The sequence below is a fragment of the Elgaria multicarinata genome, chromosome 5, assembly GCF_023053635.1.
Source record: "Elgaria multicarinata webbii isolate HBS135686 ecotype San Diego chromosome 5, rElgMul1.1.pri, whole genome shotgun sequence".
Classification (NCBI taxonomy): domain Eukaryota; kingdom Metazoa; phylum Chordata; class Lepidosauria; order Squamata; family Anguidae; genus Elgaria; species Elgaria multicarinata.
Window position 1 is genome coordinate 49,903,816 of NC_086175.1, and position 14,281 is coordinate 49,918,096.

General features: G+C 42.3%; 1 protein-coding gene and 1 long non-coding RNA gene across 2 annotated transcripts in view; one reads left to right on the forward strand and one right to left on the reverse strand.

The window, feature by feature from the left end:
• LOC134398812 (E3 SUMO-protein ligase ZBED1-like) overlaps positions 1-10,869 on the reverse strand; it is a 126,273-nt gene extending 115,404 nt beyond the window's left edge. Inside the window, exons 1-2 of the mRNA XM_063126346.1 lie at positions 10,825-10,869; positions 60-2,063 (exon numbers count right to left, since the gene is read on the reverse strand). Coding sequence (XP_062982416.1) covers positions 60-2,053 — 1,994 coding nt within the window. The 5' untranslated portion in view covers positions 2,054-2,063; positions 10,825-10,869. The remainder of the gene's footprint in view (positions 1-59; positions 2,064-10,824) is intronic.
• LOC134398813 (uncharacterized) overlaps positions 1-14,281 on the forward strand; it is a 265,472-nt gene that overhangs the window by 116,513 nt on the left and 134,678 nt on the right. The gene's annotated exons all lie outside the window — the stretch shown is intronic.

Sequence of the window (14,281 nt, forward strand, 5' to 3'; positions counted from 1 at the left end):
CCTGTTCCAAGCCCCATTCTCCTTCATCCTCTTCTTCGGGCTCGGCTTCTGACCCATTGCGAGTGTTCTCATACAAAAAAATCTGTTCATCTACGTGAGCTGGGGCTAACCGATTTCTCTTGGCATTAACAATGTTGGCAGAAGAACCAAAGAGACGTTCAGGGAAGACCCTCGTGGCCACAATGCACCAGTATTTCTGAAGTACCTTTGGTAAAACAGGAAATAAAGCTAGCCTGTCAGACCACCACTTGAGCGGATCTTCATTTAGCCCAAGGACTTTTTGTGACTTGAAATTGCTCAATTCCTCTATAATCTGAGCATGCCACTCCTCTTGGTCTTCAACACCCCCTGTTTGGCAAAAGATTTCTGCAAGCATGTTATTGATGGCACTGGTAGGAGGAGGGGTGGAGGCAATTGCCATTTTTTTCATGGGTGGCTCTTCAGACACTGCAAAAAACTGTTCTTCAGGCCTCAGTGTGTTCTCTTTTAGCTTCTCTAGGAGACTTTTTGCTTCCTCTACTACTCTGTTTTCAACCTGCTGTCTCTCAAATGTTGAGAGGAAGGGTAGTTTCTTGTATCGTGGATCCAAGAAAGTTGCAACATTGAGAAACATGTCTATTTCAGGTATATGCTGGTATGTTGTAGATAATTGTTTGGCTATCACTTCCTTTGCCATACTGATTTCTTTCAAATCATTTTCCTTAATATTTAATGTTGTATTCAGCAGCATGTGAAGGAGAGGTTTCACCATACTTATTGTTGGATACTTGGAAGCAGACATCATCTCAGCAACCTGCTTGAATGGCTGGAGCAAGTCCACCAGGCCTTCAATTGTATTCCATTCACTGCCTTCCAACATCAGATGGTGATTATTGCTGTCCTCCACGAGGACTGCGGCAATTACAAACTGCTGCTCTTTAAGACGCTGCAACATGGCAAGTGTGCTTCCCCACCAGGAAACCCGATCGCTCACAAGCATGCAGTGCGAAGTATTCTGCTGCTTTTGCTTCTCACTCAACATGTACATGGCTACCGCAGACTGCTGAAAATATTCCACCAGCTTCCGACACCTAGACAGGACACCACACAATTTAGGCAACTGAAAAGCTTGTTGTATACCCACATTAAAAGTTTGCCCCAAGCAAGGCATTTGTACTGGAATGTCCAGAAGAGAGCAAGCTTTCGCTATGTCTTTTCCATAATCTGTTGTAGCACCAAAAACTTTTGTATTGATTCCCCATTCAATGAATATCTCATAAAGGACTCGTGTAATAGTCTCTGCAGTATTTTCCTCTGGCACTTCAAATGTTTTTAAACACCGAGAATTAACAGCCAGGCAGTTGGAAGAGCCATTACTGAGAAAATGAACTGACAGTGTTACATAGGATCTATTCTGGTTTTCACTTTTCCACATATCAGCGGATATGCCACACCATGGGATATCAGTCAATTCTTTTAACACAATGTCCCTAACAGCAATGTATTTTTCAGGAATTGCTTTTGTGCAGAAATACTTTCTGCAAGGAAGTTCATATCTTGGGTCAGCTGTTCTTAAGAGATTCTTGAAGGTGGGCTCATCTACAATAGAAGGAGGATATAAGCCCTCGCATATTAAGCTAATCACAGCCGATGTCAGCTCTTGATGTTTTTTATTCTCATAACTGTGACTTGCCTTCATAATTAATGTGTCCTGAACAACCTGCTGAGATGATTCTGGCTTCAGTTTCGAAAATGCAGTTGCAAAAGCCTCTCTCATTTGCTCAGTGTTACTTTTCACAAATTCACAGAATTCATCTGGATGATTCTTTTCAAGGTGGTAAGAGAGGTTGGATGTATTTCCTGAATAGGCAATCTGTGCCATGCAAATGCGGCAGTAGATTTTCTTCCATTGTAATATACATCCTTCCGCATTGGTATCAAAGCCAAAATACTTCCACACTTTACTCTTTGCTCTTGGGTGGGCCACTAGCTTTAGGTCTGATGGGGAAGTTTCCAAACTTTTATTCTCCATTGCTTCTTGGCCACTGTCCCAACCTTTTGGTTCTTCACTCATTAATGAGCACCTGATAAAGGCAGCAGATAAACACAAAATGAGAAAGCATAGGTCTGATCAATGATGTGAAATCAGTGTTTCTGTGAATAAACACAACCTACCTTATTTAAAGCAATATCTGAATATATCTGCGGGTGGAGGGTAGCCTCACACTCCCTCCCTTTGGAAATGGGTCACACAAAACAGCACTATATGTGTATGTGGAGACTGTAGCAATTTAGGCTGTAGACAAAGACTTGACCAAAATTAAGAGTTATATTATGCAGTACTATAGGCAGAACTAGAGCTAAAGTCTCAGGGTATGGTCTGTTTTAACATAGGTTGGACTCCTCTCCACAAGGAGTATATGCCATTTTAATAGATAACCTGTGATAATCCCATGAAACTGGTTAGTGGGAGATTTAGGACAGATAAAAGGAAGTACACAGCACATAAGCTATGGAATTCGCTACCACAAGATGTAGCGATGACCACCAATTTGGATAGCATTAAAAGGGGGTTAGAAAAATTCCTGGAGAAGGCTTTGTGCTACCTCCAGGACCAGAGGCAGTAAGCCTATATACATCAGTTGCTGAGGAACATGAGCAGGAGGTTGTTGTTGCACAGTGTCCTGCTTGTGGGTCCCCAGTCGACAGCTGTTTAGCCACTGTGAGCAGAGTGTGGACTAGATGGACCCTCAGTCTGGTGCAGCATGGCCCTTCCTATGTTATCAATGGCTACTAGTCCTAATAGCTATGTGCTACCTCCAGTATCAGAGACAGTAAGCTTTTTTATTCTCTTAGCATTTTAAGTCTATAAATTCAATTTTAAGTTTGCTGTTTTAAATTTATATTTCTGCACTGTATTTTATCTTGGTTGTGTTTTTATATTGTATTATATATTATGTTCTTTATACTGCTAGTTTTATACTTTAAATGGTTTTAATTTTTGTGAACCGCCCAGGGAGCTTCGGCTATTGGGCGGTATAAAAATTGCAATCAATCAATCAATCAATCAATCAATCTGTACACCAGTTGCTGGGGAACATGGGTGGTAGGGTGCTGTTGCACTCGTGTCCTGCTTACAGGTTCATAGTGAACAGCTGGTTGGCCACTGTGTGAACAGAATGCTGCACTAGATGGACCTTGGTCTGATCCAGCATGGCTCTTATGTTCTTACAGCGGATATGAGAAATACTGAGGGCCCCATACAGTTTGGCTAGCTTACTAACCAGTCAAAATTTGTGAACACTATAACCATGTCCTCGCCCAAATTGAGGGACATCAGGGTATTTTCTGATAACACTCAATGCACCTCCAAAGAACAGTGCGACATCACCAAGTATCACTCCTGGTCTCACCCATCTGTACCAAGCTCATGAAGAAAGTGGGGGTTCAATCCAAGTCACCCTGAGCTTTTGAAGCACTAGAATGCTTCCAAGGCACCATGGGAGTTAAGGAACAAACCTGCACTCTCCTCCCCACTCCTAAATTCAGGGGCACATCACATTCCCCAGTGAGAGGAGGGGCACTCACTACGGCGAGTGACTTTGGGGTTTCTGAAAATATTCAAAGCACACAGATTACTTTACAATTTATTTTCCCATCTGAAAAGGGGAAGGGGGGGAAAGGACAAATTGCTCTACCTACTTCTTCCAATTTAAGGGATCCAGCGTCTCTGTCTAGGTACCTGGACAGCCCTGTGTTTAATACTGGTAGATCACATACTTGCTGCTTACTAATGAGGCCATTAATCTGTCAAACATTTTCATGGGGCAGCTGAAATCACACTGCATTAATATATGAATTGAGGCATGAAGCACCTGATGCCTTTTTTAGCTTGCTTTTTAGAAGTTATTAGCAGCAGTGCTTCTGGCACTTCAGAAATTAGCATGATGGGTGGAACAAACGACCAGTATGCAGGGTTTCAGCATCTCCCTCTAACCCCTATTGTGGTTGTGAAATTCTATATAAGACAGGTGTCTGGTACAATTAGAACATAAGTGAAGGAAGATGAGTGGACACTCTGCAGCACAGGAGTTGGACAAATGGCATCAGGCAACATTGTCCATTTTGTGCAGCTGTTGAAGTGAAACTGGATAACTTGTTCAGCACTGAGGAGTACACCATAAAGCAGATAACTGCAACTAATTCACCCTTTCAGTTGTTATGTCTGGGATTTCAACTCCCAGCATTCCTGACACTAGCCATGCTGGCAGGGCCTTCTGGGAGTTGAAGTCCGAATCATTTGGAGATCTACCTTTTGCCAACCCCTGCCTTATAAATTCAACTGTAGCATAATACAATTGATCCAGAAGATGGGAAGATCCATGATACACTACCCAGAAGTTCGTGTTGAAAATACTGCAGCCATATCACTCAAATATTTTAAAATATTAATTACGGATACTGAATTTTAGATACCTGCATATTGTCTGCCTCAAATGTCAACTTGTTCAGCTCATTTCCGCACCGATACAGTGATTTAGAAAATGAAGACCTAAGATGCCCAACATGAAGAAAAACAGAATCAATAATTTCCTCTGGCATCTCAGAGGAGAGCGGGTGGCCAGACACACAGCAGGGGTTATCACAATGCTTTTGCTGCAATGAACGAAGACCTGTCCAAAATCTCATATTTTACAGGCTAGTATAGTAAGCACCCCTTTATTCCATCTTTCAGTGCAATGTTCACTGCTATATACAACACTTGGTGTGAAAGAATAGTCAAGGGTCTACGAATTCCACCTGCTTACCTTAATATTTTAGAAAAACTTGTGCATTTACTAAATGGAAAGAAAAGGCTAAGATGCCTGGCCCCTAACAGAAGTATTTGCCTCAAATTCATATGTATTCCAAACTTTGTCTTTAGTATCTATTTGTATGCATGGTGTTATATAAAATGTTATATAAAATAGACCTTTCATTATCCTTTCATTGAGCATATACTCCAACTGCTGTTTATATCTAGGATCATTAACCAATAATATATATTGTATAATGGGCAATACACTGTGACTCAAGCTTAGGGAGAAGAGTTAAGCCAAGCAAATGTTGTGCAAAAATGAAAATGATTGAGCCAATGGGAAACAGTAAAAAGAATCTATGCTTGACTAAGATGTGGATAAATTATTCTGCCTTTACAATATAGATGTTTTGACCATGTGATTGGGCAATCCACTGTGATGAACTGTTGTAGACTTAGTTAGGAAGAACAGAAATATACAAAGGTGCTTGGTGAAATATTGCTTCTCATGTCTCTCTGATAGTCAGGTGCTGTACATCATCAACCAGGATCCATGAGATTTAGACACCAACCAGCTCCTTAGCATAGAGAGTGACCAGACAGCTGGTTGCGGAGAAGACAGTAAATTAAGGAACCTTTGAGCCAACTGGCAGGGCACTTTAAGCCAGATGATTCAAAAGGAAGCACACTTCCTCCTATATTAAACCCCAAGGTTGGCTGTTGCTCTTCAGTAAGCAACGGGTCATCCTTGGCTGCCTCACTTTAACTGTACATATCACACTCTACAGGTCCTGCTTCTACATTCTATATTGCCACCTGTTTCTATTTACTCCATAGTCCTGTGACACTCAAAACACAAAAATCCAAATTCTTGGGAACCAACATACAGCACAATCTTTTGCATGTATACTCAGAAGTAAGTCCCACTTTTGCATGTATTCTCAGGAGTCCCACTGAGCTCAATGGAGCTTACTCCCTAGTTAGTGTGTGACTGCAGCCCCAATTATTCAAAATATTGAAGTACTTACGTCATTTATGTTCATTATTGAGTTGTTCAAGGTTAACTGTGTTTAAGAAGCCAACCACAGATCTGTTAAATTAGTGTCCAGGAGATTATATGACTACTTTAAATCAGTCTTAATAAAATTGCAATCATATTTGCTGCTGAACATGAAACAGAAATTGCTACCTAAACATCACTGCTTAAAACAGATGTGTTCTTTGTTCTAATTAATATCTGTCCTTTGAAACTGTCAGCACAAATTACTGACCTAATACTGTTCTGCTACATTATTCCCAAAGGAAAATCAGTTTAATAGATCCATGCTTATGTTTTCTCACAGCCCGTAAGCAAAACTGACAAGAGAAAAAAATATTATGATGAATTATGTAATATATAATGGTTTGAACAGTTCCGTTTATGTGCTAATACAAAGCCTCATATTATCCAGTTTTGGTTTGGTTTCACATTTCAGTCCAAGTCTAGAATCAAGTCCAACAATACAGATGGTGAGTCCAGGACCTTGTTTTCAGTACCAGGACACTCACACAAAAATATACTATTTTCCCCCAAGCTTGCTTCATTTCAGCAGCCTAATCTAGGTGGGTAATTAATTGGCTTTTGGTGGTTGCTATGGATAATTGGGACTCTTGTTGATTTACTGAAAATCACCCAGAAATCTACAGGTAGATCCTGACCTTCTGCCTACTCCTTCAATTCACTCCCCACCTTCTATTATGCTATAATCTTAGATTTCTGCTGGCATCTGTGAAGCCTAAGCAAAAACAACCCCACATGTTTCAGGAAGGAAAAGGAAGGGTGAAAGGTGAATACTGCCACCTGCCTGCAATATTCTGACTGGTTAGCTAAGGAAAGAGAGGAGGGAATAAAATGTGTGTGATGGAATCATTCCCACAAAGAAGTTGCAAAAGAAGCAATGATTATAAGCTGCCTTCCCTGACCTGGTACTCTTCAGATATTTGGACTACAGCTCCCAAAATTCCTGCCCATTGGCTATGAAGGCTGGGCCTGAAGGGAGTGGACATCCAAAACATCTGGAGGACACCAAGTTGGAGAAAGCTGACAATGAATATATTGAACTGTCCTGTGAGTAGTCATCAGTCCAAGGTACTTACACTGTGTAAGTCTGCCGCACACCCAACTTAACAAAATGCTGGAGGAAGTCTGGCATTAGGACTTCGATGCAATGAGTAATCTAAATCCATTTCAAAGACACAGTGGGTTATTTTTCAAACCAGTAGTGAAAAAGAACTTTGCCATTCTTTACAAGAACTTTACCAATGGCTAGCAAAATATCCCACTGCAATCAACTGGAGATAAAAGCCTTTCCCTGTAGGGGAGAAGAGACAAGGTCTGGAGAGGAAACTGTTGAATAGTTCAATTCTACTTATTTCTGAGGCTTGTCCTTCAGTACTTCTGAGTAGAGAGGTTGCTCATGTTACTTCTGAGTAGAAATACAGAAGCTTGGTATTTGAATGCTATCTGAAAGTACAGCTGAGTGTTTCAGCCCTGCTTACTTCTAAACAGATATGCAGAAGCCTTTGTCCTGCTTACTTCTGAATAGGTTTTAAATCAGTAATAATCACATTTGCTTCCACCACTTTGCCTTTGGTCCCATCCACATTTAGATTTACGGCCCCTCAGACCTTTCCCAAATTGGAATTGGGCTCTTGGCCTGACAGTCCTCAGTCTTGCCTTACAGAATAAAAACCCTGGTTCACATTTCCATAAAGTCCCTTTAATAGGGAGGAACTTTTCAGAAGGGGAAGAAAGAGGGTGACAAAATGAGGGTAAAAACTGTGGATATGATGAAAGTCATTTGAATCAGGTTACTAAAGGACACATTTTTATTCAATTTAATAAAGTAGAAAAGAAAAGTTGAAGTTCACAATCAGAAAAGTGAACATTCAAGACCAGAAGCTATGGATTTCTCAGACACTTGTTCAGATTACAAAATGTAACCCCAGAGGTCAATTCCGTCCCTGGTGACCAACCAGGAATTTATGGTTTCCTGGAACCTGACTTCTCCCCGACCTCACATTGCACCACTGAAATGCACCACATCAGCTCTCAGCAAAAGGAGAGAACGGACTGCATGCATAAGAAAAAGGTTCACACATACTGTGACTTGGGCCTTAGCTAGACCTAAGGTTTATCCCGGGATTGTCCCTGCCTGCTCCCGGGATCCCCTGTGTGACATTTACATGAACAGGGATGACCCCAGGATGATCCCGGGATAAACCTTAGGTCTAGCTAAGGCCTTAGTAAACCAGGATATAATTGGCCAGACTTAGCCAATATGAGTTTGTATTAGGATATCAGACCCGACTCCTAATCAGTGACAATAATAAGTAATTTATTTCTAATTTATTTTTGTTAAGGAAGATCAAGAGCCTCACTCATGTCATGAGGTAAATCCTTAAACACATTTACTTGGAAATAATTCCATCAATGTGGGAGTGTAACAAGCAAGAACTAACAGCCACAGACCCACATTTTATTTATTTGACGTATTTTTATGTTACTCTTCACCCAAAAAGGCTCCCAGAGCAGCTTACATATAATCAATTAAACAAGACAGTCCCTGCCTGCAGGCTTGCAATCTCAAAAGACGCAACACATGGCTGCCATTTTTACATATAAAATCGGAAGCGGGATTTTGTTGTAACCTGAAACAAGGTGAGAGGAGGTGGATCCTTCTCCAACTTGCATCACTGACCACTTTTCTCCTAGCACAGCTCACCTAAATTACTGGAATCAGGCTGTAAGAAAAAAAATCACCTGACAAAAGTGCTGGGATGTACGACAACTGGAAGGTTCAGTGCTGCTCATCCCCACACACTTTTTCATGTTAAAATAACCTCCAGCCTCATATTTTATATGTAAACAGGACAGACAAATAAATGTAGCTGTCACCATTAGTCTAAAGCCTATGCAGTTTAACAAGGGAAGGACCAAATTAGCTTGTAAGGAAATATAGTTAGTAAAAAGGTCTGAACAGTTCCAGCCAGCCTAGAACAGCCTTATAGTCCAATACAGGCCAAAGCGGATGGGGAAGTTTCAAGGGGGGAGAGGATCAACTTCTTTCCCACACTCCCCTCCCCATCCTTCCACTGCAAAACTCTGTAGTGCTAGAAGGCTTCCAGCCCAAAACCTGAGCATTTAATAGCTATATAGTAAGGGGACTGGAGAGTAAGAAAGAAAAAAGTGTCTCTAAAAACATCCCTGTATTGTACATGGGGATTTGTTTTTTAGCATCATGACAAGGAGCCTCCCAACCCTAATTCCTCCACTCCAGGATACTCACTATAAACAGTCAAGCACTTAAATATGCCAATTCTTTCTCCTCCTGCCCTTCATTTCATGCCTCCACTCTCATGATACCTTGGTATTATGTGTCTCATCAGCTTCCAATCTTAAGACTTAATTGATTGACAGTCGGACTGAGTTCTGCATCCTGTAGATCTCAGCAGCAGCAAAAACTCAACTGCCATCAACATTTGGTAGCTGGGTTCGGACAACACGCTAATTAATGGTAGTTTTCCATTTTGTTCCTATTACCTCTAAGTCATGGGACCTCATTGGTGCTCATCAGGCTATTTTTAAAAATGTTTCTTTTTCTTTTCATGTGCAAACATTTCTCTGTACCTGAGTCCTGAGTACAGAAACCACTTGTTTTGGGTAGTTTCATTCTGCTCCCAAATTGAAAGGCATCTGACTACCTGAGTTCAGTATTAGAGGGAACAAGTAGGAACTGCAGTAAAATGTTGCAGTATGAAGTGCTCCAATTCAATGCAGCCATGCCCTCTTCCAGGATACTCCATCCATCCCCCTCCGTTTTCTCACTCAGCAATCTGCAGTTACAGTACATGATCAGTTCTAATTGTTGGCCGGAGGCAGCGGGAGAGCCAATATAGTTATTTTTTTTCTAAAGATGTTTTGTACTTTTGCAAAATTCAGAACTCCCTAAGCATGGCAACACCTCCCTCTTGTTTCTCAGTAACGTCATTTTGACTACAGTCCTGTTGACAGTCACCAGCTAAGTTTGCTATTAGGAAACGAGTGATGAGAGAAGAGTAAGTGAACTACATTTTTTTCATTTCAGCTTTTTATATCAATGGGGAAAGTACTGTCAATTTCCATCCCTAAGGGATCATAACCTAATCCCAACTCACAACTCTTTCCAGCTTTACTTCCAACTAATACCCAAGTTTTCACTGAGGCATTAGAAGATTGTAGCAAATAAGCCCCCTGCCATTGAACAATAGGCTTCAAGAGTGGACATCCTATGCACCCTCTTCTACTACCTCTACTTGTACTTTCACACAAGAGTAAAGCTACAAATACACCAAGCAATCATCTAAGTAGGATCACTTGCTTGTCAGCAGATGATGATGGCGGGCGTGGAATAACTACTGGGAGTTGTTACAACTAGCAGATCATGGAGATAAAAGGATGTAGCTCTAACCCACGAGGTTATTCGTAAGAAATTTAATTGCAATAATAAACACTTAAATCTGATGCAACCTCAGAACCACAGGCTTGTAGAGGCTGGCAGAGGGGGCGTGTGCGCCTCCGATAAGGAATCGCGTCTTTGGGTGGACGAAATCTTGGGTAGCGCCTGTAGGGAGGAGTTTGGAGGCACTGACGGCATGGCCTAACTAAGCTACGCGTTGTATGACATATCTCCTCCGGGCAATGGCCGCGGTGAAGGGACGCTCATAGCAGCGTTTTGCTAGAGGTGTGCGCTTTCCGTAAGCGCAAAAGCTCAGCTTGGCTCGAACATCATCTCCGCCGGGTGGGCGTGCGATGACTCCAGGAAACCCCTTGAAGAACATCCGCCACTGCTATCTGCGGAAGACCAGAGAGGGAGAAGGAAAGCGCGCCCTCTCCCCCTCGCCTGCCTTCCATAAATGAGTCGTTCAACCCACGCCGCTTGGAAAGGCGGCTGCAGCTGGCGAGGGCCTTTTTGCCCACCCCCTCCCCGGTCCCCGCCGCCCTCCGGGTCCGCGCAAAACCTGCTAACCTGGCTTGATCGGGCGGCCCTCGCAGAGGCGGCGAAATAGCTGCTGCAAGACGACGCGGAAGGCGATCCAATAGGTCAGTAGGACAGGTACTGCCAGGGACAAAAGCGACATGGCTGCCCAGCACCGCTGCGGCTCCTTCGCCACTGCCACCTTGTTCTCTTCCGTGGTTCGGAGAAGAAAAGGCCACGGCCACCACCCCCGGTACCAGGGGGAGGAGCGAGGCGGCACGTCTTGGAGCACTGGGTAGCCACACCCAGCGGAAGGGAAGAAGGACTGCCTCGGTTGAGCGTTCGGCTCTTTCCCCCTTTCTGGGCATGTGCACGTTTTGCTCGCGATCTACACACACACGCGTCTGCAGAGTTAAAAGAGGCTCTGGTTTGCCTGCTCCCGATGGGACGGTTCTACACGCAGTATCGGCCGGTTAAAAAGCTGAGCCCACCAGTAGGCTAGCGTGTAATTGGAGCTGCTGTACGAGAACGGCATCCCCAATCCTGCTCCTACGTTAATTTCAGCATTCGTTATTTGTATGCTTTGAAATACATCTCTCAGCCACCTAGGTTTTGAAAGGAGGTCGTTTACCGGAATCCATAATGCTTTAAGGTTTAGAACACAGATTGCTAACTCAAAGGGGACAACTAACAGCATATCTATACTTGGCTCCTTAAAAGTAAATCCCATTGAGGTAAATGGAGTTTATTCCAAGGTAAATTATAGGATTGCAGCCTAAATACTTTTAAACTGAAAGATACTAGAGAAAGTATTAGGGGTTTTCTACTGTTAGTTAAAGAAAAGATTGACAATATTGCAAGGATTCGAAAATTAAATTTTGGTTATTTCTCTGCCCAGGGGAGGCAGACAAATAGATCAGGGGGCAAGTGACCACCTGATATAGCACTTAATTTCAAGTCTAGTATTTCAGTAATGCAATTCTCCCACGAAGGTGGTCGGCCTCTTGTTAAATACCACCCCATTTTTCTGCTCCTTAATTTTTTACTGTAGTTGGAGTGTTTTTAATGCTGTGTTTTAATATTGTGTTTTAATACTGTGAACTGCTAAGAGATTTTATTATATTCAGCGGTTATGTAAGTGTTGCAAATAAATAAATCTGCCATACTTGCTATCACTGTTCAGGATGGAAAGCACTAGAACAAAGAAATTCTGGGGGCCACATTCCAGTAGTGGGGAGGGGGAGCAAAACTGCCAGCATATTTTAGTTTAAAGCTACTAAGCCTTAGGAAAGACATTTCAACCATTTAGAATGGGGTGGGGTGGGAGCACAAATGCCTCACCCTTGCACTAGAGTATATACTGCTATTACTGCCCTAGGATAAGGAGATGCCTGAAGATAGAGTTTTTTAAAAAAAAAAACTGAAAGAATGAAGAAGACTGTTAACTCCCCTTAAAATCACTGCTTTTATTTTGGGTTCTTAATTCAAAAAGTATGCCAGTCCTACCAAAGTCATCCCCAAAGCACATGCTAATCACTTGTAGCGTAATTACAAATAAACCAAGAAGGAGTTGCAGGTTTTATTCCTTCCAATGTGATAGTATAAGTCTTTTAGCTGTCATAAGGGCTCTGAAGATCCATCTGCGCTCACCATATGTTAACTTCCAAGAAGCCAGTAGGTAATTTAGGAGGACATGCACATTATTCCATATTATAGATTTTTTCAGTACAAAGTTCATCCTTATTACCACCACCTCTTTAGTCAACTTTTACTAGCCAGACCCCTATGGCAGGATGTGTGATTCGCCACATCTTCCGTGGGAACCAATATACAACAATTTATTGCAGTCAATGGACCTTCCAATGAAAGTTACATACAAAAAGACTGAGTGTACAGTTAGCTATTAAAAAGACAAGTAACCATAGAGGATCTAATAGAAATGGCCAAGTTCAAAAACTTGGCCACTTGCTTGGTGATTGATTTGTTTGAGTTCCAAAGTAATAGGGACAATAAGAATTCAGTTGGGTGACCAGGAAAAGATTGTAAAATGGGGTTCAGAAGATCATTCCTAGCCCCTTGGTAAAATCTACAGAACAGTAACACGTGTGATATTGTTTCCACCTCAGTATTGTTACAGGGACAGCATCTGTTGAGCAGAGGGATTTTGTTGTATCTGCCATCTAAAAGTTTAGAGGGAAGGACGTTAAGTCTGGCTAGTGAGAATGCTCTCCTGTATTGGGGGATTGTTAACCAGCGTAGGTAAGGCATCCCGTCTTTGCAAAAGGAGACTGGGGGGAGCATCGACCCCAAGCAGCACTCTGAAGGTCTTGCATGTCTATATCGAGCAGCCTCTGTTTCACTATTGATTTGGCACTAGCTAGATCCCTTGATAGTAACATAGGAGATGAAAGCCCTACTGAGTTGATCTTGCTTGTCATGGCCTTTGACCAGGAAGATTAAAAATGGTCTGACAGGATCTTGGATACCAGGGAATTTGTTGGAAGTGCCAACTTGCAGCGAAGCCAGAAATGGATAACATGGATCCAAGCCAGTTTACAGAGTTCAGACCAGCCTCTAACTTAAGGATAGCTCCAGAGACACACTTGGGAACACCAAATATCACCCTAAGGAAAGATGACTAAATGCCCTCATAGGAGCATTTGGAACACAGGAACCAGATTGGTGCCCCATAGAGAATCTGCGGGATGATTTTGGCCTTGAAGACCTGGACAGCTGCTGGGAGGAATTTCCCACCCTTTGTAAAAAAGAAGCGAGTAATTGCACCTGCATGTTGTTCAGCTTTAATCTTAGAATGCTTTCCCTGCTCTCTCCATGAAATGGTTTTGTGAAGCCATATGCCCAGATATTTATAGGAGCTCACTTGCTCAATCCTGGAGTTCCCCATGAGCCAGGAAATTCTGACCTTACATTTGGGGAAAAAATAATACCTTATATTTTGTGTAATTGATTGAAAGAAGGTTTTCAGTACAGTAGTTGGCAAAGCCACACAGCAATCCCTTGAGGCCCACCCTAGTCTGGGAAATCAGAAAAGCATCATCTGCATACAGAAGAAGAGATACTTTGGTGTGCTCTATCTTGGGTGGATGGGATAGTAATGGCTCCAATGCATGGGGGTTGGTCTGCCAGATACAAGTTAAATAGAACAGGAGTGAGCACACAGCCTTGGCTTACCCCACAGGATGCAACAATCTCCTTTGTGCAATGACCTTGTGGGCTACAACGGACCTGAGCAGTGGTGTTTTAGTAAAGGGATTGGATCAAAAACAGGAGTCTTTTGTCAAGGGTTGAACGGCCAGGTTTAAAGCCAATCTGCTCTTCACCCAGTAGGTCATACTCATTGATCCATGCCTTTAGTTTGAGACCTAAATAACTAGCATAGACCTTCCCAATGGGGACCCCTGGTCTGAAGTCATCCTTTCTTTCTGTAATAGTTGTTGGTAAAAATAAAACCTATATTACTCATGCTTAAACTTTGTCTGTGTTCTCT